Here is a 24,236-nt window from a genome sequence, read left to right on the forward strand (position 1 = left end):
ATTCCCTCTACGGGGTGCCTGTTTGCTTGTAGAACCTGAAAAGCAATGTTATTTTTAAAATACATAGCAGATCAGGGGTGATTCCCATTGCCTAGGACAAAGGCGGTGCTTAATAGACACTGAAATGGTTTTTGAATGAATGTTTGAAAATACTTTTTATTTAAATATGTTGGTGACAGGTTATTCTGAATAGTAAAATATATATTTTTTCTTTCCAGCCTAATAGTGATGTGCAGGAGTCTATCAACTTTTTGGAGTCCGAATTCGATAGAGGAATTTCAGACAATTACACCCTGGCTCTTGTAACTTATGCTCTGTCATCTGTGAGAAGCCCTAAAGCCAAGGACGCTTTGAATATGCTGACTTGGAGAGCAGAACAAGAAGGTAACGTGTGCAACCCGTTCTGCGTTATGAAATGTGTAAATGATATGAGAAAGTTTTCTACACCAGGTGCGAAGTTGATTACATTTATGTCTTCTGAATGGGATGAAAATGAGATGCAAGTAAGATCAGGAAGGGTTGACATGGCCATTCTGCTGCTACTCTCCCCAAGAGTTTTCTAGAGAACTTGGGGCCTTGGGTTTTTCCTTCTTTTAGATATGTTCTGCCATGTGTCAGTTACCCTTTGAATTGTCTGATGCCATTTCTGGTTTGGTGGCCTTGAGTGATCATGAAGGCCTTGGTTTTTGGAGAGACTTGGGCTCAAATTCTGGTTCCATTAGTTACCTTTAGGAGCTTCAGTTTCCCTGTCTTAAAATGGGAGTAACAGCTGCTTTAGGGTTGCTGTGAGGATTAAATGAGATAAGGTGCAGGGCTTACTTACCACGTCGTAGGTGTTCGAAAATGTGAATTAAAATGCTAACAGAAATGCAAATGTCAAAAAATGCTGTTAGTGAGCTGTATGATTTTTTTTACAGTTTTGGAATGGGCACTGTGATTTTTTAATCATACAGCTGCTTATGGGCTACAACAGGACAAAAAGTACAGGTGTTATTACTTTCCAAATGGCCTCTGTGTGGCAGAAGGGCTGGGTGGGCAGAAAGAGTTTTAGGTCATGTCAGTTTATTTAAAGCTCTGTTAATTCAAGAAGGGGTGATTATGGAAAGTGCTTAGAGACTTCTGAGACTGTAAAAAAGAGTGTGTTATTATTAGCAGTAAGTTAGCTTACATCCTTTTTACCTGTTGCAGTGCTGGGGACTAGAAGATTACTGCATCGAGGCTGAAGTAGTCCTTGACATTTCTGCTTCTCTGCTTGGCTGAGTGGTAGTTATTTCACATTCCACTGAAGTGCAGTCATCATCTAAATAGTAATATTTGAGAGAATGGGGAGGGGGTACCACATAGCATGTTCATCTGGGGGCTAGCAGGAATATCTCTAGGAAGGTTGTTAGGGTGGCCAGGGTCCCTCATTTATTTTTATACATAGAAATATGTATACTTTTATGCTAGTCAAGGAGAACTTGGACCAGTGTAGGAATGTTTAATGGTATCAAGTGTAATTTTTCTGTATTTGGCCAGACCATTACTACTTTTCTCCCGCAGGAGACATGCAATTCTGGGTGTCACCAGTGTCCAGACTTTCTGAATCCTGGCAACCAAGCTCCCTGGATATTGAAGTTGCGGCCTATGCACTGCTCTCACACTTCCTGCAGCATCAGATTTCTGAGGGAATCCCGATTATGAGGTGGCTAAGCAGGCAGAGAAATAGCTTGGGAGGTTTTGCCTCTACCCAGGTGAGTGATGAGCACTTTAAATTTCTTTATAAAAATAATTATATATGTAAAACTATTCGTAAAATTAAATCTCTCTCTCTCTCTATATATATGTGGTTGCTTTATTTCATGACTTCATAAAATTACATGGCAGTTAAAAAGTTTAGTAACTTAAATCAAAGGTTTAAGTTACTAATTTTAATTTTTCCTCATCTTTGATATAAACATCGTATCTGATACCCATGTGGGATAAATTAGTTCCCTGTCTCACTAGCCGTTTGTCGTCTCTGGTACCCGGTACAATAGGAGCTCAGTTCTAGTCAGCAGATGTTTTCTGAGTCTTCCCTGGACTCCAGGTCAAGCAGATTCAAAGGTGAATCGAGGAGAGTTCCACTCCCAAGGAAGGTGGATGAGTATGCAGTGGTATCCTAAACGTGGTATCCTTTACTCTTTGGCGGCCTTAATATAGCCTTATGTGCGCACATCTTTTTCTTTTCCCAACAGGACACCATTGTGGCCTTGAAGGCCCTGTCTGAGTTTGCAGCCCTAATGAACACAGAAGAGACAAATATCCAAGTGACCGTGGTGGGGTCCGGTTCACTGAGTCCTGTGAATTTTGTGATTAGCACACAGAACCGCTTTCTCCTCCAGACGGCTGAGGTGTGGACAAGGGCGTGCCTCTCCGAATGTCTGTGTAGATGCTTCCTTCTGCTGGAGTACTGCTTTATTTCCTTTCTGTTGACTTCAACAAAGACTTGTTCCCAGAGCTCTGTGCTGGCAGGAAGGAGTACCCTCCTTTGGTTGAATTTGCCGAGCTGGGGAAGGGAGGAGGGGTTGAGAACGTTGGACAGATTTGGAAAAGGAGGAAACGTGGGCCCTGTCTTACTGGGAGAGGAATGAATACCCGTTGAGCTCCTATTCTTTGCAGGCCCTGTGCCAGATTTCTTTACATGTGCTATTTATTGCATTTACTTCTCAGACCAAGTACCTTTATCCCCACTGTACATATTATAAAACTGAGGCTAAGAGAGTTTAGCTAACTCTCCCAAGATCATGGTGCTAGTAACAGTAGAGCTAGGATTTGAACCCATGATTTCGAAGACCATGTTCCTTTAGGCTGCACCACATGTCCTCTTAGGTGAATTGATAGAACCAGTAGTAGAACTCTTTCTTTAAAATGGAATGAAGGGCTATGCTAAACCCTAACTTTTTTCCCTTGGTTAACTTTGTAGGAAGTTGAGGGTAATGGGTGAAAGCGGTAACTTTAAGGCTAGAACCTGAGGGAGAGGGGTGATGGCAAAGGAAAAAGAAGGAGTGTTGGTTCCAGTCAGTGATGGTGTGCCATTGTGTTCTCAGGAAGGCCAGCGACTTGGATGCTGAGGGAGGCTTGAGGAGGGAGGAATGACTTCCATTTCTTGTCTTTCATGCTACAGCCCCTACAGAAGGGCAGACCTGTCCACAGCACTAACGTGTACTTCCTCAGCCTTTACCCCCCTTATCTGGTTGACCCATAACTTTTGACATGTGAGGCATGTAAAGTTCTTAGAACTTCACAGCGCACACAGCTTACACTCCCAGTGAGGGATAACAGCGGTCTCTCGTGCCGGCTGGAAGGACGTAGATATGGACAATTAGCCTTATTCACCTTTTTCCGCCTTTATTCAGCTTGCTGTGGTACAGCCAACTGCAGTTAATATTTCTGCAAGCGGTTTTGGATTTGCTATTTGTCAGGTATGTAATAATGTTTATTTTTGTTTTGTTAAATAGGACTTGCTATACTAATTCTTTGGTTTGGGGCACTGCTAAATCTTTAACTTAGATGATATAAAATTCGTAATGATTTATTTCTATGACTTAGACAAGGTAAATCACTATCTTTAACAAAGAGTGTCGGAGATGTTACTAACTAGTGAGTAGACAGCAACTGTATAGTTTGATAATCTATAGTTTGATAATATTTCTTGAGTATTATATGCTTTTTGAAGTAAGGATTAAAATCCTCCCATATGATTCATGTGAATTGTTGGGAACTCCCACCTTTTTTTGTAAAAATACAGCTTAGAAATTGTAATACTGGGTAGAGTTTCTACTGTGACCTGATAACCATATAGCATTTTACTTACCATTTCTTAATATTCATTTAACAATATAAAGGTCAACATGGTATTATAAGTAATTGACTTGAAGATAGGAAATGTGTCCCTTTGCTGTAAAATTTTATATTATAGTAAATAAAACAATTAGAGCATGAGATGTTCAGTGCTCTGCTCTAGGAAGAAAATCTAAAGAAATCTACCCTTTATGGTGTAATTGGGATACAATAACATGGAAGTAGTATATAAAATACTGAATGGACGTTATTATGCTTAATAATACATGAAAATCATGGGGACCTAAAACCATGTTATTGGGATGCAAAATAATACGTGATAGTACTAAAAAAGATTATGTGCTTGGTTAGAAAAAACAAACCAAACAAACCCTGAAAGATTTACTGAGAAAGTTAAAAAAAAAAAGGCTATTATAGAGAAAAAGTACTTTTTCAAAAACCAGTACAACTATTCTAGTTGAGAGAACAGATGTACTTTCTAAGGCACAATGTGAAGGGTACATGGTCAGGTATAATTTGGAAACTTAGAAATAATGTGAAGATTATTTTGTACGATACTCAAAACACAGTAAATGTTTTTTAAAATCAAGGAAAAATCACAGTTAAAAAGAACAGTATTCAATGAAAAGGATAGAAAGACAAGAGTGAATAATTTGTATCGGTCTTTTTTTTTTTTTTTTAAAAAAGTCTTTGTTGAATTTGTTACAATATTGCTTCTATTTTATGTTTTGGCTTTTTGATCATGAGGCACGTGAGATCTTAACTCCCCAACCAGGGATCAAACCCGTACCCCCTGTGTTGGAAGGCGAAGGCTTAACTACCGGACCGCCAGGGAAGTCCCTTTGTATTGGTCTTTACTAACAAAGACCATGTGAAAATTCTCACTCTCAAGCTGTCTTTTTATGTGAAGAGTAAATCCAAAAGTAAATACATAAGATATTTTAGATACGATTGAAAAATTTTATGTACTTAAACCACCAAATTGGTTGGAACTCATTCTTGATAAACCAAATGTAGATAAGTTACTGAAGTCAGATGATTTTTATTTGAGATTTGAAGGACACAGCAGTAAATATGGTACCTAGTGGTCAGAATGTTCACCAGTCCTATGTTGCATTAACATGCAGAAAATGAAACGTAGGGACCAATAGGTACTTCTTGTAATGGAGAAAAAGTTTGCAAAAAAGCTGGTCACCCAGAAATAGGTATTGACATTTCCTTTAGTTGATATTTTTGTAAGTGCTCTGGAAAAAGGAGGGCAAGGAAAACTCTCAGGTTTGCAATAAATGATAAAAAGCAAAGCTATTGGAAATAAACTGCAAGATTTCTTGACGTTCTCTGAGTGAGCAGTTCAGCTCTGTTGTGGACCAAATATAAATGCTAACACTTAGTTATAGATGAATATTAATTATGACCCAGGGGACAAATCTAGTAGTCGTGTTTGTTCTGTGATGAGATTGGTCTCTAAAGGAAAATGCGTGCCACGGGAAAGGGGGTAATGAAAATCACGGAGACTATCTCTCCAATCGATGGAACCGTTCTTCAACTGCTCCAAGAACACTCTACACTTTTAATTGTAGTTTAAGAAAAAGTTGGAGAATGTCCAGACTGAGATATTCCAGAATGATCAAGGGGAGGAAGGATTATATGATGTAGGTGTGGCAGAATAAAAAGTTGGAACTCTTAGGTTTGAAAGATGATTTGAAAGATGAAGGCTTAGAGAGAGGATTTTTTTTTTAAGTATGTAAATCCACAGTGGATACTACACGTTTAGGTCAGAGGGGCATGTGTGTGTGTGTGTGTGTGTGTGTGTGTGTGTGTGAGATTTAAGTATTAGCAAAGAAAAATACAGTATTACATATAATAGTAAGGTTTATGAACCTTAGTATCAAAAAAAGCGGAAGGGGTGAAGAATTTAAATAGATCCCATTCGACTTGACATGAGGCAGGCCTAGGAAATTTAGAGGACATTCCCAAGCTTCTGATATTAGGGTCCCTTCGAGGGAAACGCTGGTCCTCACACCTCCTCAGGGTCCCCACAGCGCCATTCACATTGGTGGTGGGCACAGAGTATATGCTGAAAAAGACCCAGTTGACTTGAAATCCATCATTTATTTCATCCTCTTTGAAAAACATGGTGTGATCGAAAAAGAAGCCTTAGCAGTTGAATAGGTTTTTGTTCCACCAAGGCTCTTGGGTGAAAACATTTTGATTTATCTTACTGATAGTTCCAGTTTGTGAAAAATAACTCCAGTTGGGCAGCAGAGCTTAGAAATTAGTGGATGCTTTCAGGAAACTTGGCAATAGTTTAACTTTTTCCCTCAAGGGAATGTTTTACATTATTTGAAAAAAAAATGCACATGAATATTGTCCACGATGGTCTCTGATACTTGGAATATTACCTAACAATTTTCTCAATTTTAAACATCATCGTTTATAAACTTTTATAATTATATTTGTTAATGATACTTCGTTAGCTAGTAAAACTAATTCTTTTTTAGGTTGAAGATTACCAATCTAGTTGGGTTTATCCCAAAGAGAATCATTACCTAATATTTAGGATACATAATGAAGGCAATTTATTGCTAGTAACTTATTATTTATGCTTATTTGTTATTTATTACAGCTTAATGTTATTTATAATGTGAAAGATTCCAGATCTTCCATAATCCAAAGATCTATCCAAGATCAAGAAGCCTTTGATTTAGACATTGCTGTAAAAGATGATAAAGATGATATCAATCACTTGAATTTGAATGTGTGCACAAGGTTAGTATCTAAGTCCCTCCTTTTTCTCCTTCTCCTGAAAAATTAGATTTGAAGGTTTAATTAAATATATATGGTTGTTTATATATTTAATTATATTCAATATAACTCTGTATAGTTATTGAACTATATCAATGTAAGGCGTTACATTTAACAAAGATTTCAGTTATGCATTACACTTCAGATTACAAACTAGAAATACTGCTGATTGTATTTAAGCATTTCTCAGCATGCCCAACTTACTTACAAGTTTTCCTTGTATTTATAACAAGTTTGAATATAAAAGTTTAATAAAACTCAGGTTTAATTTAGAAAAACTTTAGCGAATCATGTTTAATACTGCAAAGTTGATTATTTCTTTTTGTTGCTCATTTTTCTGTGAAGTAATTATCCCAGGTTCATATTTAACGTTTAGTTTTGTGCACTTAACTCAAAACTTCATAAGCGTGTGCAAGTTCAGTGACGAGCATAGTTTTTTTTTTAGACACAGTGAAAATATTCCAGTTTAGAAGATCCTTGCATTGGATAATTAGGCACTTAACAGCTTCTGGGAGTACTTAATAAGGTGGCTATTAAATTTGCTCTGTGTCCAGAGCATCTGAGGATCTTGTTAAGTCATAAGAAAAAGGTATCCGTTTCAAGACTACTGACTTCATAGATTCAGGGTCTGTGAAGCCGCCTTCAGCTTTCTTGCTTATTCTAATGCACACATAAGTTTGAGAGCAAGTCCTTCAGAAAGTTCTTGAAGCAAGAGACTAAAATTTCTTCCTTGTCAATCTCCCCTCTTAGCTCTGCATGATTTGGTGTTCAGCTGGGTGTTACTGCAAGATGCACTGATATTGGGGAGCTGCTGCCTGCCCTTTTTAAATATCCCGTAGCGTCTGGTTGACCTTGGGCTGTTGTTGGGCTGGAGGTCACTGATGTGGCCCTGAGCTGCCAGATCCTCCCAAGGTCATCTGTAGGTGTTTCTCCAGATGGTCAACCTTCTTAGCCATTGCCTGAACCCAGTCTCCTCCATTGCTGCTACCATCCCTACTATCTTGGGCCTTTTTGTTCCTTTTGTTTTTTGGAAAGTATTTTTAAAAATATTATTTATTTTGGCCATGCCAGGTCTTAGTTGCGGCATGCGGGATCTTCTTTGAGGCATGTGGGCTCTTAGTTGCAGCATGCGGACTTCTTGGTTGCAGCATGTGAACTTCTTAGTTGCGGCATGCATGTGGGATCTAGTTCCCCGACCAGGGATTGAACCTGGGCCTCCTGCATTGGGAGTGTGGAGTCTTACCCACTGGACCACCAGGGAAGTCCCAGGGCCTTCCTGTTCCTGATTTTGGTATAAATTGTCAATGTGTTTGCCCCTTTCCTCACCTGTTTGGGCATTTTGAACCAGCAACTTGGGGATATTAGAATCTCTGCAGTAGCTTCCTTTTCAGCTGAGAAGAAAGTAGGACTCCCATTATACTCTACTAAGATTGCAACTGGGCTCTGTTCCAGAATAACAACATCAGGTTATTATTATTTAAACAACAACCACCTACATTTATCACAAACTTACATGCCAGGCATTGTATCAATGACTTGCACACATGCCTCATTTAGTCCTTAGAATTACTCTATAAAGTAAGTGCTATTATTATCCCTGCTTTTCTCATTTACTCCTTCAGTCATTCATTCGCTCAGTAAATATTGGTTTAGTCTCCATTATGTGCCAGACACAGTGTCAGGATCTGGAATATAATGGTTAGCCAAAAAGACACAACCTTGTCTTCACAGAACTTACTATTTGGAAGAGGAGACAGAAATTAGTAAAAATAAATCCTGAAAACAACGTTACTGAACTGAGGTCTGGCTGCTTGCCGCTCGAAAGTCAATAACTGAGAGGCAGTTGTTGGTAGAAAGGAAAGATGCTTTAATCAGAAAAGCCGGCAATCTGGGGAGAAGGTGGACTCATGTCCTGAGATCAACTCTGAAGATTCAGTCCAGCTGTGACAGTTTTTAAAGGGAAAAAAGGGAGTAATCTCAGTTAATCGTTGAGATGGGGGGTCAGAGCCATTGCCATCCCCCCCCCCGGCCCCCGTTTGCAAGCTTGTGGACTTCTTGTGATCTTTCTTTAGATGTTACCTTGTTCACACAGTTTGTGTATATAATTACTAAAGGGGAAGCTGGGGAAGAGATCTGGTCATCTGTTAATTACTTATTCTTCATTTCTACTTTTTTGATCTACAGAAAGAACCAACAGGTTAGGCAAGGTATTGTGTGATCAAAAGATTTGAAAAGTGTGCTTGGGCTGGAGATGAGTAGAGCACGGGGGCACCTGGTTTAAGGTTAGTTACAATGTAGCTTTGCTAATGTGGCAGGAAGAGGTGTTTCCTTGTGAGAGTGGTTTCCTGCAAAGAGCTGCTTATAGCAAGTCTAAAATTCTACTTTTGAAAAGGGCAAAGAAGAATAGCCTTATGGAGCAATGAGAAGGATTTTACCTCTTAGGGAGGTCAGGTAAAGACACAGAGGAGGAAAATGAGGTGAAACTGAGATTCAGACCATAATGGGGTTTCACTGTTTATAGGGGCTCATGTAAAGATGCAGGATTCCAAATCTTAATCTAGCATCAGGGAATCAGAGAGGCAATAGACTTTGCTAGGTAGAGGACATCTATATCTTTTTCTTTCTTTCTTTTTTTGGAGGACCTGGAGAAGGGAAGTGTTTTAATGTCAGGGTTGGGGGCTTTATAAAAAGGATTTAGATGTTGCTACTAGTTTTCTGAGAAAAATCTGCTATGAAATACAAACTACATTTTAAATGAATTCTTTCAGTGGCACTTTATAAAAAGAATAGCTGGTGTTTCAGGTACTTTATTCTCATCAGTAGGGTCCAAGCCCTTACTCACCTCAGAAAACGTTTCTCTGTGGCCTAGTAATTTAACAAATTCTGCCCCTGGCTGGTGGAAAGACCAGGTCAACCAAAGCACTTCTGATGAGGCACTAAAGTCATCATATCTAAGCAGGTGGGCTGTTTTTCTCATCTCTAAAACCCCTCTAGTTTTAATGCCCGTATTGGTTTTCAATAGCATCTCTTCTGGCTGAGTGCCTCACCAGCAGATGGTTTCAGCTGCCCGGGATCACCGAGCCCACTGCAGTCTGCACTTGTACTGTGTGGCTTTTCAATCGCGTTTGGCGGGCATCAGTTTGCTACTTTAAAAAGCAAGATTTTGGGCTTCGCTGGTGGCGCAGTGGTTGAGAGTCCGCCTGCCGATGCAGGGGACCCCGGTTCGTGCCCCGGTCCGGGAGGATCCCACGTGCCGCGGAGCGGCTGGGCCCGTGAGCCATGGCCGCTGAGCCTGCGCGTCCGGAGCCTGTGCTCCGCAGCGGGAGAGGCCACAACAGTGAGAGGCCCGCGTAACCCCCCCCCCAAAAAAAAGCAAGATTTTCTACATGCCCTTCTTGCTTTTGCCATTTAAAGGACAACAGGAACCAACTGAACGATGCTAAGAGACTTTCATGTTGGAGACAAACTCCTTTCCATACTGACATTGGGCTGTTTCAGATCCAAACAAAAAGCTCTTGCCATCTATTGATTTTAGAAAAATAATTAGTTTAAAGGAGACAAAATGTTGTTGGTGCCCAGATGCTTTGATATTCACGACGTGTACAACAGGGTTAAAGAACGAGCAGTGTGATAAAGCTTTCCAAGGCTTGTCATTCTCCCGAGGTGGCTAAAGCAAACACAAAATGTGCTCCAAGTATGTGGGAGAAGAAAGGGAAGGACCTTGCCTACTGGTCTTCTTTTTTCTAAAACCCGATGAAGAAGAGGTTGTTGATGACTTGGCCGCTGTCTCCTGCTAAGTGGTCAAGCGATGCCTCTTTTTCGTTTCCTAGCTTTGAGTTGGAGAGCTTAGTGCCATCAGCTTTTGGGAAAATGAAAAATGCAATGTCGTTTGGTATTAGCCGCTAGAAAACAGATTTGCCCACCGAAGGGGCAAAGTTTGCCTTTCTTAAACCCAGGGGCCCAAGTCTGCTGCATTGCAGGCATTTCATGCTGACTGACAAATGGACCCATTGTTCTACTCCTCCTGTGGTTGAAAGTTATAAGAATTTCAGACCTGTAAGGAAAGGATTACCTTTTTACAGTTTTCTGTAGTAATTTTTTAGTTCAAGGAAATGGTAAATATTTGGAATAACACTTGGCGGTTTTAATATTTATATGAAGATAGTTTGCCAACAGCTTTAGGTTTTTCCTAAAGGGTTCTCTTCTATCCTCTCCTCTTTGATTTAGGTTTCTAGGCCCAGGTAGAAGTGGCATGGCCCTTATGGAAATTAACCTCCTCAGTGGTTTTACCATGTCCTCAGATGCCATTTCCCTGAGTGAGACCGTGAAAAAAGTAGAACACGACCATGGAAAACTCAACCTCTACTTAGACTCTGTAAGTAGTAAAACCTAAGTTTCACATTGGTAACCACTGACAAAGCCACTATTTATTGTGTTCAAAATTACCTTTACTTTAAACGTTTTCTTTATGTCATTATTTTGGCTTTTTGTGTCCCTGAACAACTTTCACATGGCAACTCTCTGTTGTCCTCACTAAAAAGACATTATTATAAAATTAGTTTAAGGAGAATTACTATGAATGGTGAGCCTGATGAAAGTCTTGATAACAAAATTATTATTTCATACCAGATGTTCAACAAAGAGAATTGCTGTGATATAATTTCCAAAATGCAGCCCAGATGTCAACTGGAGAACTCCTTAGCTTCAGGGAATTGCTAAACATATTTGTGTAAATGCTGCTGATGAAAAAAAAAATGCTGACGGTGAAAGCTTTAATTACATGTTTTAAAATGCTTTCATAAAAAAAGGCTTTTAATATATCCCCAAAGGGTTAATATTCCTGCATTGAAAAGTTAGGTGCTTAAATCATAGAATATTCTCAGAGGTTTGGTCCTTACACAAAATTATTATGTAATTTTCATGTACTCTTCCCATTACTGTGTGAAAGCTACTGATCCAAGAATAAGGTGCATAAAATATGTGAGAGAAAGGTTAGTGTGGAATTTAAGACTCTACTTGTTATGTCTCAAAACTGCTGGCATGTAAGTTTATTCTCCTGACATCTATATGAAATTCATATGTGGAATCAAAATTGAATTCTAAGGATTTCATGTTACATGGGGGGAATATGTATGTTTCTTATTCCAGTTTTGCCAAGTGTGAATCAATCACATTGTTTCAGCAGTGAATCTACTTTGAAAAATCTAGTTCCTTAATGTTCTTTTTGTTTTAAGACTTCAAAAACCACTTTGGTTAAAAAGCTGTTAAAACTAATTCAAAGTTTCTAGATTCTTTTGCTGTTCAGTGATTTTCATATATTAAATACCGTTTGATAGCCATGGGCCTAATTTGGGGTTTGAAAAATACATTTAAGGTTTTTTAAAATAATGTAATTAGGTTTGGAGTGTCCATTACATTTTGACTGACTAATTTGTCTTTTCACTTACTGCTAATTGGCATGTAATGGAATGTTTAAAGGAATTTATCAATTTCAGATTCCTTAACCAGTATTATTTGCCAGATTGGCATTAAGTGTCCTTCCTGGAGGCAAGGAGGCTGGCCTTGTGTGCCCATATCAGTCAGTTATTGGTTGTGGGCCACACCTCCCACTCTGAGGTTACTTCACTTACTGGATGAGGTGACTCCCATGAGCTGAGGGTGATTCTCCAGAGAAGGGGGCTGGTGTGAGTCAGTAGTAGCAACCAGGATGGGGTGCAAAGCTGAGACGGGGGATTTTGGTGAAGCACCAGGGCCAGGGACATGCACTTCTGGGCCCTGCTTACTTCACCACTCTATTCTCAGTATCCATTTCAGTAAAATGGAAGTAAGGACAATACCGATCATGCAAGGACTGTTTTACAAGATAAATGATGTAATTTCTATACAGTGCTTACCCCAGTACCGGGTGTGTCGAAACGCTCCCTAAGTGTTCATTTCTATAGCTGTTTGATAAAAGGATAAGAGATAGAAATGTCTTTTACTTTCTCTTGAACACATAATTTGCCACACCCTTAAAAGTCTTTTGTATTTTTCAAGGTAAATGAAACCCAGTTCTGTGTTGATATTCCTTCTGTGAGAAACTTTAGAGTGTCAAATACACAAGATGCTTCAGTGTCCATAATGGATTACTATGAACCAAGTAAGTGTGTCCTGGGGTTCGTGAGACTTTGGGAGTTACGCCAGGCATTCATTCATTCATTCATTCACTCATTCATTCATTCCTTCATTCAGAGTGGTCGTCTGCTGGATTGGCTTTGTGGGGGGCGGGTGTTGTTTGGGGTAGTGAAAGAGGTGGCGGAGCAGAAGGTGAGCTTTACGTTTAAACGAAGACAATTGATAATTTACAAAAAAATAATCACATGGTAGCATTTAGCATATATTAAAAATATATTAAAATATTAAAAAATGATGTTTTTGCTCATAATATTTTAGGTTTTTAACTCCCAGCTACAAACTTTACAAAGAAAAAGTGGCACCTTGTTCAATTTCCAAGGTTCTGCTCCTATTCCAAGCACCCACTCTATCAGGTTCTGGTTTTAAAACAGGGCTTCTTCAGGAGAGAACATGAACAGCGTCTGCAGTGGATGAGCCTCAGTTGGGTTTAGCTGTTTCTTCACTGAGGGAGTCTTGTTTTGCTAAAATTTATTTATTGTAACAGATTTTTTTTGATCATTTCAAGAAAACTATAGTCTGTTTGGAAAATAACTTGAGCTTCTTTGACTTTACTGGTAATTTTTTACTTTATAAAATGTTAGAAATTTAGGATGTGAAAGTAGAGATCTAGTCCGGAGATCATCTAAGTTGATCAGGACGAATCTCTGTTCAATCACAGAGTGACTTTTTGTCGGTGTGTGATCTTCAGGCTAATGTTTCTACTTGTCATCACATTCATCCTGAATAAGCACTCCTGGGGCTCAGAATCATTAGAACACATGAGAATCATTAACATTTTCATGTCGTAGGTAGTTGTAGATAATTACACTTTAAAGTACGCGGAACCTGTCCTCGTGGTTGGGAGTGTTTGGTGGAGTATTCATGCAAGACAACGGTAGCACCAGCTCTCCTTCTAAGTCAACAAGCCAGTTCCTCTCATCTTTTGCCTCCTGTTGGAGTTCACCCCCAGTTCTTGTGGGACATTTTGGGGACACACTGATGCAGCACTTTTTTTCTGGTGGAAGGATAAGATCCACTGTGGAGGCTCAGTGACAGTACCTAGTTATCCAACTTCGTTACGTGATTGTTGAAACATTCTCCAATTTATGTTTCTTAGGTGTATGGAGAACATTTTAAACATTTGAAAAGCAAAAAAGATTCAGTCTCTGAGATTTTTTTGTGGAAGACAACTTATGTATGAGGGGGTGCATTTAAAATGAAAACATGGGAAAGGTCAGAATAAACCAACCAACCCATTTTGAAGAACCCTAGAGTTAGAAAACGTACTTAAAATATTAAAAAAGTCAATGAAAAATTGTGAAGAAATTTGAAAATAGAAATTGTATTTTTTACAATTTTTTGTAAAAAAATACAATTTTTTACAAATTTTTTACAATTTTTAAAAATTGTAAAAATAAAAATCATTTATGCTTTATAGTAAGGTTACTGTAGTGCTATTGGTGCTTTATATAGTTTTTAAAAAATATTAGCTTGTACTATAAAATTTACCCAAGTTGAATAGTTTTAGAGAGCTTAACGTTTTAAAACACTGAAACAAGGCATCACATAGGTAGAGTTCTCTTCACACTTCTGCATTTTTAAATGAAGTCCATGGTAAATATTTCTCTTCAGTAGTTCCAATGAGTAGAACCTTACTTGAATGCATAGAAAATGTCACCCGAAAATAAATTCTCAAGGGGGTTAAAACATCCTCAATTTACAGTCTTTCCTGTTCCAGGAAGAGTTTCAGGTTGCGGTTGAACTGCAGCATGCAGCTGTGGTCTATTTTCTCTCTTTTAATGCTGGCCAGCTGCTGGAGGTACAGAAACTGGACTCAAAGCATTGTTTCTCTCTTGGACTTGGTAGTTTGGGCCCCTCTTGAGTATTTCAGTTGTTTCTTGTAAAGAAAAATATAATTATGTGAAGAACGGAAAACTCAGAAAAGTGTATCGAAATGCTCTTAAGTTTTGGCAAAGTAAATGCTTCTAAACAAAGGAGGCATGTAAACCAACATCTGCTTCTTTGAACAGGGCGGCAAGCGGTGAGAAGCTACAACTCCAGAGCACAGCTGTCCTCCTGTGACCTCTGTGGGGACGCACATGCCTGCGGCCCCTGTGACAGCGCGGCCTCGGCCTCCCTTTCTCACCCTAACGCCTGTCTCCTTGTCTGCTTCATGCTTCTGTTCTCTTTGCAGTGTTGGCTGTGATTTATTTTTTTAAAGACTCCGCGTAACACTTTCATTTCTAGAAGTCACATGTGATTGTCTTGTTTTCATAAGCAAATATTGCCTCTGTTTTGAAAATTAATGTTTTTCTTTTTATGGGATGGGATGGGAGTGTACAACTGGTCCTTGTATGTGTAGCTGCATGGAGTTCTTCCCCTGACTTCTGTGTGGAACAAAAAATCAGAATTATTGCAGCTGTATTCTTTCATTTCCCCCTCTTAAAATCTTTTAGGATTCTTTTGGAGGTGTTATTTTCTCCAGAATAAATGTGTTATTTTAGATGACTCTTTTCATTTTCTAGAGGAAATGAGCCTGGGTTCTTAAGCACTGCTATACATCAGTGTCTACTTTAGTATTAACGATGGATTTCCTGGGAACTGGGAGGAAACAAACCCATGGGAGGAGCTTGTTCTGTCCCTTCTGTATCCGCCCTAACCCTCCACCTACACCACCCATCCCAGTGGTCTCAGTACATCCTTCTTAATCAGATATAATTTCTTTCTTTAGGATGGAGGTGGTGATTTTTTTTCTTTTAAAGGGAAATGGTGTTGTTCCACTCCAGATGTAGTCACACACCCCAGCCCTTACTCTTCCTCTGTTTTCCCTCTGGAGAGAAGCAGAGAGAGACCGGCTTCGCTGTGTTGCCGGCGGCTCAGAGGTTGAGGTTGCTGGGAGGTACCAAGAGAGGCCCCGGGTGCCCTCCTCTGCGTCCTCAGCCCCACATGTGGGCTCTGTTCAGGCTGGGGGTCAGAGGGCATTGCAACACGTGCCTTACGTGACTTGGACCAGAGGATCCTAGACCAGGAGGCACATGTGAGTCATGGGGGATGCTAAGCCAGGGGCACAACAAAATCCTGTATGAGGTGTAGCAGACTGGACCTCCCCATGGTCTGGGAAAGAAGCTGGGGTTTGACAGGGATCAGAGAGATGTGAAGTACTGTACGGTGTTGGCCAGGGTCCTGTGGAACCTTCTAGATTCAGGTGTCTGAGTGTCAGACCAGCAGCTGTCCAGTGACATCTAACGCTTGCTCTGAATCTTATAGAAGATTCTTGAATTTTGAGCCCCTGTGTCATGGGTTACCCTGTATTCGGAAGGATAATATTCATTTATCTGGGTGAAGTTGTAAGGAAAGATTCCTTTCTTCCCCCTTCCCTGTTTTTCCTCTTTTCTCACCTTTGTTTCATCCTGCCTTCCCTCCCCTTCTTCCTTTCTTCTTTTCATTTGAAATACATTGAAATATTTTAGATATATCCAAAAAATTTAAAGATTTTTTACTAAATCTAAAAATTGGTTTAATTTCACTCCTGAACTCCGCATTTCTCTCAAGGGGATGTAGAAACGTAATCGCCATGGGTTCCAAAGAAGCTGCATTGCAGTATTTTCAACTGTTTAAAAATAAATCCAAAAATAAAATATGCAAATAATATATTTTAAAGTAAATTTTAAAAAGAATGTTTTTATTTTAGTAAACTTAAATTACAGTGGAGTGGATGTTCATGGAATGCTTATGGATATTTTGGACACAAAGGTAGGAATGACTAACATTCAGGTTTTTAAAGCTTGAAACCTAAATGTAGAAAATAGATCCTCAGAGGGTGGTCTATGGAGAGAGAGCAGTTGAATATCAAACACATAATTTTCTTGTATTTACTTTCAAGTGGGGAAAAGTTTTTCATTGTGTTACACCTTTGAAACAATCCGATCTGAAAAAGGAACTCGGGTTTGGGCTTTCCTGTGCGGGGTTTCGGCTTTTACATGCTTAGGACTTGTTTGGAGATGAAAGTATCTTAGAACGAAGTTGGAGGAGTGTGTTGGCAAGGGATACCCCCTCGCTGCCCAGAGAGCCTCAGACTAACTGTAAATAGTTTATATTCCGTAGCTTATATTCTGTTCATACCGGACTTCTAGCGTAATATTTTAGGAAACACCAGAATGGAAAGCTATTGGAAGACAGTTTGTAGGTTTTTTAAACCATGTTTGTAGCTTTTTTAAACCATATTTCCTCATTTAAAAACTAGAACTCTAATAGTTTTTGTGAATTATTTCAGATGAAAAATTCACCTTGTAACTCATGTTGTAATGCATCTCTTTTTATTATAAATGTATTAAAAGAGAGGAGAAGGAAGGGATTGAGGAAGAAGAGAAGAAGGAAGGGGGAGAGGGTCAGTGCAGCTGGAGGTGCATGGGGCATTGCGGACGCAGGCGTCTTCCTCTGTCACGCCTCTCAAAGCGCTGGCTCTGCTGCAGCAGTGCGCTTGGATTAAAAGGAACCAAAAAGCCACAGGCATTAGGGGGAAAGGAGGACACATAGTAGTAATAATTGACAGTATCGACTTTTTTTCTTCACATGCTACGAGTAATAATACTAAAAATCTCTTTTTACCTTTAAGTTTGCTGATGTTGAAACTTTCCCTTTAGAATGCCATCAATTTCACTTTCTGATATGAACTAATTTAAAGTCCCCACTTCTTTTCCACTGAGTGGGAACCTCATTAAGACAGCAGCATGTGTGACTTCCAGTTTTGACTGGCCAATGATTCCAGACACGGAACTTTAGGAATAACTAGTAGCCACGTACTTCAAGGACAGAGCAACGCTATTATATTTGGTTTCACCATCTTATTGCCTTCAGTTATAATTCTAAAAAAGAAGTTAAAGCCCATTAAAATACGCTGGGTCAATGAAATGCTTCCTTTTATTGTGTGGTCCTATTATACTTTATGTTTTTTAAAATATTCTAACAATAACATCTTTGGTTTAGTATTTTGGTTATATTATAATCTGTGGAGCATTGTGTTAATATAAAATCCAGATATACGCTTATTGCCTAACAGTTTGTTACTTATATATGCAATGCTGTATTCCACACGTGGGAATTTTCAGAATCGTACATAGCGTAATTCTCCCTGCTCCCATTTTTTTTGAGTCTGGGTGTCATTATTTTTTTTAAAAGTTGTATTTAACTGTAATTTCTTTTTATGTTAAATTTAGTTATAAATATTCTGGCAATATAATGCTAGTTATCTTTATTTTGATACAATTCAATTATTTTGATATAATTCAATTTGATATCATTCAGCATTTCTGGCTGTCCTATGACAATTGGAGCTATGATGTTTCTTCGTCATTCTTTAAAGGAGCCATTATTAGCCTTCCAGCATGTAATCTGGAGCTCTTTTTAACAGCCTCACTTTTTTCTAATTTGCTTGATTGAAGTTTAATACTGTTTTCTATAAAAATGTGTTGTAAATACCTCCTTGACAAGGTCCCTTAACGTAAGGACAGTACTTAATTTGGTGTTCATCAAGTGGCTCCCATGGGTCCAGGTGCCATTACATCTTCTTGGCTGCATCATTTACTTGCACTTCTAAAATCTGAGACACAGTAAGTGGACTGACTCTTGGATAAGATTCAGGACTTTACGCAGTCTCAGTAGAGTCTTCTGTTAGACAGAAGAATATTCTGATTTTTTTTTTCAAGTTCCAGTAAAGCATAGCACCTTTAAGAACTTAAAAATTTCCTATCATCTATTCAAATGATATTTGTGTTAATGTTAAATATCTTAAGTTGTATTGGGAGTAATTCGAGGTACAATTTTTTTTTTATCACTACTTTGAATAAAGAACCACTTTCTTTAGGAAACTAAACAGTAAATATACATTTGTAATTAAGTGTATATTGGTTGTGAGTAGGCTTGTTTCAAAACTATTTCTAGCCATTGAGTTGTGTTTTCACGTGCCTCGTCAAAAGACAGTGCCACATTGCATCATTCACTAAAATGTTGCCATTTCATTTCAGTGGTTGTAATACAGGAAAACATATTTCCTAGATGATTTCCGAGTTTCGCACTTCACAGGACATTTACACATTGGTATGTGTGTGTCTTTGTAATAGGGATGATATTGATATATATGTTACTACATATTTAAGAATAATTCTGTCCATGTTGTCACGAGGCCACGGTTTACCACTCTTCTGCCAGGGTATTGAATCCGTGGTATAGGATAGTTCCATGTTCCATTTATAGATCATTAAGATTTGTCTTTGATAGATTTAATAGAATGTGGCTCTGTTCTGGTCCTTCAAGCCTTTATGTTTTGGACTTTTACTAAGGTGCAGTTGATACAGTAGAGTTGATTTCTTTTGTACACAGGAAGCTTTATAAGATTTTATTCACAAATCTTCTATTTTGAGAAGCTGTTTTGCATATAAGAAGGATACTGTTGAAATAAAACATCATTTTCCCAGAAACTAAAGCTTTGTATATTGAACCAGGGTGATTCTGAATGTTTAAATTTTAAATGTTAAAGTGTTGTTGTTAATTGTACTTGATGATCTGTTAAATAGGAAATCATGGTTTATCAATAAAAATGAAAATTTCCATCGATTACTGCCAGTGTTGTTCTTATTTTAGCTTAAATCACATCTGTAGCACATCTCCTTTACCTAAACCTATTTAATGGTGAGGCATGGGATGTCTGAGGGTGGGTTTGAGGAGGGATTATTGTGTTCAAGAGTTTGACATGAGTGAGAGGAGAGAAGCTTGACCACCAGCCGCTGCCTCACTTTTGTGTTTTTTAAAGAAGCTTTAAATTTCAGAATAGATTTAGATTTACAGAAATGTTGTGAAAATACTACAGAGTTTCCGTATATGCCACACCTATTATTTCCCCTATTATTATTATTTTTTTTATCTTTTGGCCACGCGGCATGTGGGATCCTAGTTCCCCGACCAGGGATTGAACCCGTGCCCCCTGCATTGGCAGCGCAGATTCTTAACCACTGGACCACCGGGGAAGACCCTCCTTCCTCATTCTTTGTGTTTGGTGTTGGAGTGGGTTTGGTGGAGAGGTAAATGATACACAAATGAAACATGTGAGGTGAGGGGCCCACTCAACTTCTGGAAATTGTACAGAAATATAGAATGCACAGTTTGTGTACCCAGGAGAATGGAGGCATGGACTCTTGTAACCACAGCCTAACCTTTCAGGTATATTTTCTTGATTTTCTACTGTTAACACTTTTCCTGCCATGAACTTTCTGAGCTTCTGTGAAATGTTAAGGATAGTATGGTGGTTCTCAGTTGGGGCTGATTTTGACCCCGGGTGACACTTGGCAGTGATTGGAGGTAGCTTTCGTTGTCACAGCTGGAGGTAGTGCTACTGGCATCTAGTGGGTAGAGACCAAGAATTCTGCTAGACATCCTACGGTGCACACCCACAGCAAAGGCCAAGTATCAACAGGGGCAAAATATCAATAGTTCCGAGGTTGTGAAACTCCTTGGCTAAATGATGCTGGGTGGGCACTTCTACATCACCTGGTAATGTCAGTTAATTTAATATGATTAATTTAATGACATCCTTAAACAAAAAGTCATTGGAATCACTGGGCAGATATTAACAAATCTGTTATCTCAACCCTAGGAAACTTAGGTTGGAGACTGGGGAAAGATGTAGTAACTATTTTTTTGAAAATGTCTATAACAGTAGTTTCCAAACTTGAATGATTATCAGACTCCCCTAAAGGACTTGGTTTAACCAAAAAACCTTGGTCTTCTAGGAAATCCTAATTCAGTAGGTGTAGGATTAGGTTCTGAATCGGATTGTTGAACTCCCCCTCATTGATGATCATTTCAGGCTGGGAACCACCGGAATATGTAGTGGTTTTCATGCCATTGTGGACCTTCTACCCTTTAGTGTGAATGTGACTTGTGACTTGCTTCAAGCCAACAGAATATGGCAAAGGCGACAGGATGTCTATGAGACGGTAGTGCCCCTTTAGCTGGAGTCTCTCCTGCCTTTTCTGAAGATGTGAGCTGCCATGTTGTGGGCTGTGATGGTGGGAGGCCCAGACACCAAGGAACTGAGAGCAGCTTTTAGGAGCTGAGGGCAACCTCCAGCCTCCAGCCAGCAAGAGAATGAAGCCTCTATAGCTGTAAGGACCTGAGTTCTGCACACAGAAGTGGGTCCTTCTCCAGTTGAGCCTTAGTAGAGATTGCAGCCCCAGCTGATGCTTTGATTATAGCCATGTGAGACTAGACAGTGAGTCCTGCTAAGTGCCCAGACTCTTGACTCACAGAAGCTGAGAACAAATGTGTGCTGTTTGAAGCCACTAAGTTTATGGTAATTGGCTGCACAGCAATAGAAAACTAATACGCAAGTTTTAAAGTAAGTTAATTCTATTATATTCAGCCAACTTCTTCCTTACTGGTACACCTGGTGTCGCCATCTTCTCTGCAGTTCAGGGGCTGTGAGCATGGTGGTGTTGGCCCTGGTGCCCAGCACGCCTCCATTGCCCCTGCCACTTCTGTCACTGAACCAAAGAGGAGCTGTGTTCTCTGGAGTCCTCATTGCTCCAAAGCTACACTCATTTCCACACTGAAGTGGGGAGTTTTTCTCCCTGACTCTGTGCTATACTTTGTCCCTTGGACAGAGAGGGTCTGCTTGTGGCGCTGAGCTCACAGAGTGTTCAGTAGAAGCTGTTCTTTCAATGTCTGCTTGTAGCTGCCTCTCTTTCTCACTCTCTGGCTCAAACGTAAGTCCAGGCGGCTGGGCTGCACGCCGTGAGGTACAGACACCATACTCTCCTCCCAACGTACCTTCCTTCTGACATACACAATCTCTTTCTCTCATCTCCCCCAAATCTTCAAGCAAATGGACTCCTGGTAGCCCTCCCTGAAGTAGTTTGTTAGACACATTCAGATATAGATACACAGTGGTTAAGAGCATGGGCTTTGGTGCCAGGCAGACCTGGGCTCCAATCTTGGCTTTGCCTCTTGTCAGAGGGGAGACTCTCTTCCCCTCTGGTGTTTGTGGGGTGGAATTTTCCCTAAATGTTCTCAGGTTCTCTCTTTCCCTAAACTCACTCCACCCCAAAGGAGACAGAGATCTTTCTGATCTGTCATGTTAGGAAGAGTGCACCGGCCACAGTGGATGCAGCCCACCGCTTCTCCATCTGGGGTCCCACACGGACACCCTGCTTGGTTCCCTTGCACTGACCACGTCTTGCAGGGCCCAGTCCTGCCTGGGATGGGGGAGGAAGTCCAGCCAGAAATGGTCTTCCTTGGGCAAGTCCACTCGATTCTTGCACCAAGCTGTGTCCTCCAACTTGAACTTTATCAGGGATAGAGTGGATATTTTTGTTCCTTCATCGGCTGACTTTTGTCCCCACCAAATGGCGATGAAGGATGCTATGTATTGCATTCCCAGAGACCCCAGCACCTGTACCAAGGGTGTGATCTTGGGCAGGTTTTGCAATATCTGGTATGTATGAGGTGCTTAATAAGTTATGGTCGTGACTCTACGTCTGTATGTGTCAGTGGATAGCTTTGGCTGTATTTACATGCATAACTTTGGGTAGGAAGGAAGAGGATTCTCCAGCCGAGTTGTTGCCTCTGGGTGGGTCCCTCTGAAGCCCACAGCCTGCTCTGATATCATTTCTGATGCTCACAGTGGACCGGAGGGAGTGCTTGGCTGGGATTGATGGGTTCTCTTCTCCTTTCTGCTCCTGCTTGGTCATCATTTCTGCTAAGGTGATTCAAAATGGGGCCTCGAAGAAGGTTCAAGTAACAATGTATTCAAGATTACCAGTGTCGAATCCAGATTATGGAGATTCAGATATGGGGGAATTGTGCCCCTTGATCTAGTTACGTTGTCCCATCAGGCTGTACAGGAAGGAGAGGCACCACCTCCCAGACTTTGCATTGTCCCCACGAGGACACTTCCTGTGCTGGCGGAGCAACTCGTGGCTGGATCCCCGAGGCTCTCTTTAGGGCATCTCCCTCTTCTTCTGCAGCCTTTCATCTCTGTTCTCCATTCTGACGTTCCCACCATCTCCACTTTGTCTGTCAGGGACTCCCCCTCAGGAATTAGCAAGTACTATAGCTCTCCTTTTGCGTTCAGCTTCCTCTTTTTCTCCCATGAGCTGGCAGTCAGAGCTTTCTCTCTTCCGTCTGTTCTGCTCTGAGGTCACGTCCCCAGGGTGGAGGAGTGATGAGAGGACTTTGGAAGATTCTCTGCTCTGATTGGTAGCTGGCTTTTATTCCCTTTTGTTATCTCAATCTTCTCGAAATTTAGACAACGGCATGAGTTTAGGATGAGGGAGACATTAACTGGCAGAACACGTGAAAAAGCCCTGATGGCTAAACAAAGTATGAGTCAGTGACAAGAGAGAAGAAATGCCTCCAGTTTCTCAACAAGGGAGGTGATTCGCTTCAGTAGAGCCTACACGTTTCAGGGTGTTTTGCCCGGTTACCAATGTCACAGTTTAAGAAGGAAGACCAACTGGAGTCCATATGGGGCAGAGAAGCCACAAGGGTGTCAGGATGAAAGATGAACGGATGCGGGGGACACATAGCTGGTGAAAGAAACCATGTAGACTCTAACACTTTTCTTCCAATTTCCCAGAGGTTGCCAGCTTCAAGCTTATGTTGTAGAATTGTTACAAGTGGGTAGACTTTGGCACAATATCAAGGGGGATCAAATAGAACATCCCTAACTCAGATGCTGGTGACTACATGGTCCCTAGAGTTGTTAAGCAAGGCACATGATCATTAGGGGCTGACACTTTTTAAATTGGTAAAAATAGTAGGGGTTAAGAGGTTTTCTAGTTGAGCCCCTGTTACAGATTGAATGATGTTCCGCAAAAGATATGTGGACGTCCTAACCCTCGGTACTTTAGAATGTGACCTTATTTGGAAATAGGGTTGTTGCATAATGAGAAGATAGCTACGTGAAGACAGAGGCACACAGGGAGGACGCCACGTAATGACAAGGGCAGAGATCTGAGTTACACGGCTGCAAGCCTAGGAATGCCAAAGATTGCCAACAGTCTACAAGCTGGAAAGAGGCAAGCAAGCGTTCGTCTACTGGTTTCAGAGGTGAGCAGGGTTTTTTTGACACTTTGGATGATATCACACTCATGCTTTATCTCTCACAGCCCCTAACACTACTTTTAACTCTCTTAAGTATTCACAAATGTTTAACTGAATGATAGAATTTGAAGTACCTGCAATTAAGAATGTCTCCACATGAAAGATATAGGACTAGAGTTAGAGGAAGTAAAGGGGGAAAGGTTGGAAAGAAAGAAATGCAGGAGATGGAGAAATATGGAATTGTTCTGAGCGTAAACATTGTGTCCCTTATTAAATTTCAGTTAGGGGATTCGGAGAATTTCAGCTGATTCCCAAACACTACAGATATTTTATTTTCACTCTTTAAAAATTTTTTTTTA

At 40.2% G+C, this 24,236-nt stretch overlaps 1 protein-coding gene across 4 annotated transcripts in view; it reads left to right on the forward strand.

Moving 5' to 3' along the window:
- Positions 1-16,498, forward strand: part of CD109 (CD109 molecule) — a 152,437-nt gene extending 135,939 nt beyond the window's left edge. For all 4 annotated transcript variants that reach the window (XM_029224286.1, XM_029224282.1, XM_029224284.1 and 1 more), the window contains 8 exons: positions 219-384; positions 1,543-1,733; positions 2,217-2,372; positions 3,378-3,443; positions 6,449-6,591; positions 10,855-11,002; positions 12,664-12,766; positions 14,811-16,498. In XM_029224286.1, coding sequence (XP_029080119.1) covers positions 219-384; positions 1,543-1,733; positions 2,217-2,372; positions 3,378-3,443; positions 6,449-6,591; positions 10,855-11,002; positions 12,664-12,766; positions 14,811-14,986 — 1,149 coding nt within the window. In that variant the 3' untranslated portion in view covers positions 14,987-16,498. The remainder of the gene's footprint in view (positions 1-218; positions 385-1,542; positions 1,734-2,216; positions 2,373-3,377; positions 3,444-6,448; positions 6,592-10,854; positions 11,003-12,663; positions 12,767-14,810) is intronic.
- Positions 16,499-24,236: the final 7,738 nt, after the last annotated feature.

Source organism: Monodon monoceros, unplaced genomic scaffold, assembly GCF_005190385.1.
Source record: "Monodon monoceros isolate NGI ecotype Baffin Bay Population unplaced genomic scaffold, NGI_Narwhal_1 Super_Scaffold_15, whole genome shotgun sequence".
Lineage (NCBI taxonomy): Eukaryota > Metazoa > Chordata > Mammalia > Artiodactyla > Monodontidae > Monodon > Monodon monoceros.